This window comes from Arachis stenosperma, chromosome 6 (genome assembly GCF_014773155.1).
Source record: "Arachis stenosperma cultivar V10309 chromosome 6, arast.V10309.gnm1.PFL2, whole genome shotgun sequence".
Taxonomy (NCBI): Eukaryota; Viridiplantae; Streptophyta; class Magnoliopsida; order Fabales; family Fabaceae; genus Arachis; species Arachis stenosperma.
In genome coordinates, this window is record NC_080382.1 from 140,514,314 (window position 1) to 140,518,732 (window position 4,419).

Below are 4,419 nucleotides of genomic sequence, written 5' to 3' on the forward strand. Positions count from 1 at the left end.
CTCCTCTATTAAAGGGGTGAATGGCTAAAGATTGGAGAAAGGAGTGAGAGCACAACGTTTGGGTTTTCATAGCTCACTAAGCTGTTTATTCTTCTCCTTCATGGTTTTCATTGAAAATATTATTTTTTCAATCTAGTCTTTCTGTTTTCAATGGTAAAAGACAAAATAGTGAAGTTTGTAAGTAAAAGTCATTTAGTGAAAAAAGGCAGAGAGTTAGATTTGGAAAAAAAGTCTAAGTTTATTTCAAAAAGTTTTTATAAGTGTTTCTGTTTTGTGTCATGATCCTGAGAGGATTCTCTTACAAGTTAGGTTAGCACTTCGTTGTGTAAAAGTTAGGATGAGTTCCTAGTCAAGTCTAGTTTGGATTAGAAACTGAATTTGTCCCAGCTAGGAGATTAGTTAGAATTCTAGTTAGGGAGGATTGATATATGTAATTCTATCGAAAGATAGTGAAATTTTGTCAATGTTGTGATGGAGACTGGATATAGACTACATTGCACTGTGTAGTTGAATCAGAATACATTTGTGTGTCATTATCTTTTCTCTTCTCTGTTTCTGATTTTGCATTATAAGAGACAAAACTAAAGTATCTCCTAATTCTATTATCCGGCAACACTTCTGTATAACACACCTTTTACATAACTCTGTTTTATCTTCTACCACATCAAAAGACAAAATCATAATTTTATTATTTTTTACTCAAAGTATTTCAACAAAACTCAAGATTGAAAGCAAAATACAAAAGAAGTCAAGATTCAACTCTCTTTTCTTTGTTAGTGATAAGTATGGATACCCCTATCATACTAAGAAAGTACAGTAAAAACAGGAAGATAAATAAAAAGGGACTAGTGAATTCCGTGGGCAATATCAATCCAATAGACTCGACATAACTTAAGACAAGAAACATCAACAGGATGCCAAGAAATTTGCCGATGATGCCATCTGGCATTACAATAAAGATCATTATATTTGCAAAGTGAAGGATCCCAGTGTTGATTACTGGTATAAAAATGAAATGAAAGTCTTCCATTCTTACTTCCCCGGCATTCCTTGGCACAGTAGCGGTGTTTGTAGAATTGAGAGAAAATGATGAAGTAGTAGAGTTGAGATTATTGTCAGGCTGACCACCTGGTGGACTCAGTGCTGTCTGATAGACGCTGGTTATAATAAGAGCAGTAACTACCAGGTATGCCTCACGTTGTTGTGAAGACACGTTATTTCTAATGCGACGAATAACTACTAGTCCTGGATTCCTTAACTTGGGATGACGGCCATGATTAGTTGCTGCCCCACGTTTTGCTTTAGCTCCCTCTAGTATTCTTTCAATCTCTGGATAAGAATGAGCTAGGTCTAATGCTGTTTGGTTCCAAGAATTCTTGGCATTTTTCTCCATCCTTTTAGTTCCAATCAATAACATAACAGCCTGGGTATTAGAGGTCCAATAAACAACACACTTATTTCACTATTTAAATACTTTTAATTCAATATTTTATTGCTATATATATACACCATGCATGCACAGCTAATTCTGAAAGATTTATTAGCGCCTCTAAACTCTAAAGACCAGGTATAGGAAAATTATACTTGTCAATAAAGTTTTTAGTAACGTAAATACACAGTTGTGCGTATATAATTATAAAGGTTAGTTAATAACCCAAAGTTTTTAATTTTTTTTCCTTACAAATTTGCTGTATAGTTATCTATCATTTGACTAAAAAGTGAATTAAGAGTATTAGTAAAGGAAGTAAATTAAACAAAGAAAATTTTAGTTTTTTCAATACATTAAATACATAAAAGCTTACAAAATCAATATTTACTTTGTATTTATACTATTTTATTAGTATTCTTAATTAGTGTTATTAAGATACCTAGCTATTAATCATGTATGAATCAATTTGTAATTATAGATAAAAACGAACAAACAATGCCAGATAATTAATAAAATTTATTATTTTTAACTAACGTTTTAAACCTAAATATTAAATTTTAAATTAACTATAAATCCCAGTAGCATAAAATTAAAACATTGACTATAAAATATGTTGGTCCTCGTACAGTCGTACATCTCAAAATAATTTTTTTATAAACACAGTAGTCGATTCAAGACATTATTGTTTAGCATAGGTGGTATATATGTATAAAAATGGAAGTTATTTAAATAAAGATGTCATAAAGATGTTTTTGTATAAAAGTGTGATTTATTTATTTGACCACATTTTAAATAAAAATAACACTTATAACATATTAAAATTTAACTCTTTAATTCATCATCTAAAGATCAAAACAAAAATTTTCACATAAATACAATTATAAAACTTTCATTGGGGTATTCATAAAAAATATTGCAAGCATATATACCTGTGTATTACCGCAGATTGTTGCAAGGTGCAAAATGTTGTTGCCGTCTACAGTCGTCCTGTTCAGGATGGAGCGTTCTAAATCGTCTGCACCTTTGAAGGTGTTTTGTTTGAGCCAGTCAACTATTTCTTGAAGGGCACTCACGTTTCCACACCTTACGGCAATGTGGAGTGCAGTTTCCTTTCTTACATTCACATCCTTGATAGAATCCGGGCATATATCGAGGAAATCAGTTAGAAGCCTGATGCTTCCCTCAGAACCAGATTGGCACAGAAGATGCAAAGGAGTGAGGCGTTCCTTCCCTTCGACTCTGACAAGGTCTTTATTAATTTCTACAAGGCGATCAACCAGACTGTAATGATTGTTATGCAAAGCAACGTGAATGGGGCTCAATCCTTGCGGATTCAGCTTGAAACCAAATGAAGGTTTCATTCCCATAATCTCGATGGCAAACTCCATGTGCCCGGCAGAAGCAGCAATATGCAAGGGAGTGTTCACAAATGGAATTGCATCCACTTCCTCCAGAATGTTTGGATTCTGTTGAATTGCTCGGTAGAACATGTTTATATTTCCGAAACTTGCAGCTCGTACCAGCATTGCATTGACTACTTGCAGAATGCTTGGATTCTGTTGAATTGTTCGGTAGAACATGTTTATATCTTTACAAGTTGCAGCTTGTTCCAGCATTGCATTGACTTCCTCCAGAATGCTTGGATTCTGCTGAATTGCTCGGTAGAGCATGTTCATATTTGTTGAAGTTACAGCTTTTTTCAACATTACATTGACTTCCTCCTGAATGCTTGGATTCTGTTCAATTGCTCGGGAGAGCACGCTTATATTTCCAAAAGTTACAATCTCCCTCATTGCATTGACTACCTCCAGAATGTTTGGATTCTGTTGAATTGCTTGGTAAAACATATTTATGTTTTCAGAAGTTGTAGCCAGTTCATACATTGCATCGACTACATGCAAAATGCTTGGATCCTGTTGAATTGCTTGGTAGAGCAAGTTTATGTTTCTATAAGTTGCAACATGTTCCAGCATTGTGTTGACTTGCTCCAGAATGCTTGAATTCTGTTGAATTGCTGGGTAGAGCATGTTTATATTTCTTGAAGTTGTATCTTGTTGCAGCATTGCATTGATTTTCTCCAAAATGTTTGGATTCTGTTGAATTGCTAGGTAGAGCATGTTTATATTTTTAAAAGTTGCAGCTTGTTCTAGCATTGCATTGATTTCCCCCAGAATGCTTGGATTATGCTTAATTGCTGGGTGGAGTTTATTTCCAGAAATTGCAGCTTGTTCCAACATTGCATCAATTCCTTCCAAAATGCTTGAATCTTGTTGAATTGCTTGGTAGAGCGTGGTTATATTTCTAGAAGTTGAGGCTTGTTCCAAAGGGCCTACATTTGCCATTTTAGGACCCCTTTTTTTGCTCTCTGAATAAAAGACACTAAAATGATAACTTTGAAAGTGATGATATGGTCTAACTTGCAATTGCAGAACAAATTCTCCACTTAAATACTTTTAAAAAGGTACAGTAAGTAAAAGAACAATAAATTTCCATTTACGTGTTGTTTGGTTCCATGAAAATTAGAAAAAGGATCCGGAGAGAGGTGGGACATAATGAAGGAAATTGGATGGAAGAAACGTTAATCGCTTGACTTCGATTTTCCAACCCATTGACGCGTAATTCATGCATGCGAGCCTTTAAATTTTAAGTTAAAGTTTCTTTTGGTGGATCCAATTAAAAAAAGAAATGGTTTCGGCCATGTAAAAGAAAAAAAAATTAAAGAGAGAGGGTGTGTCCCTGCTTTTTAAAAGAAAGAAACGAAACAGTAAAGAAGAGGAGAGTTTCCGGCATCGAAAGGAAGAAGTTGTCGGAGAAAAGAGTAGTGCTATTTTCATCACATTAAATTGATGAACTTATTTTATTTTTTATGAAATTTTATTATGTTATTTTTTGTGTAGAGATGATCATTAAAATATAATTTGTTAGTTATATTATCTTTTTTGTCTTAATTTAAGATATTTATTTTGCGGAGAATTTAGATTAATTCTATC

General features: G+C 33.6%; 1 protein-coding gene across 1 annotated transcript; it reads right to left on the minus strand.

Moving 5' to 3' along the window:
* Positions 1 to 748: 748 nt before the first annotated feature.
* On the minus strand, positions 749 to 3,831 carry LOC130934832 (ankyrin repeat-containing protein BDA1-like). The gene is made up of 2 exons (XM_057864360.1): positions 2,359 to 3,831; positions 749 to 1,423 (listed from the first exon to the last, which is right to left on the minus strand). Exons 1-2 carry the CDS (start codon positions 3,769 to 3,771, stop codon positions 749 to 751), a joined length of 2,088 nt encoding a protein of 695 aa, XP_057720343.1. The 5' UTR covers positions 3,772 to 3,831.
* Between the last annotated feature and the right edge of the window lie 588 nt (positions 3,832 to 4,419).

Excerpts from the sequence above, each read along its gene's own strand:
- LOC130934832 (XM_057864360.1), bottom strand. The coding sequence starts at position 3,771 with ATGGCAAATGTAGGCCCTTTGGAACAAGCCTCAACTTCTAGAAATATA. Across the intron at positions 1,424-2,358 it reads CAATCTGCGGTAATACACAG|GCTGTTATGTTATTGATTGG; the intron begins GTATATATGCTT and ends TCTAATACCCAG.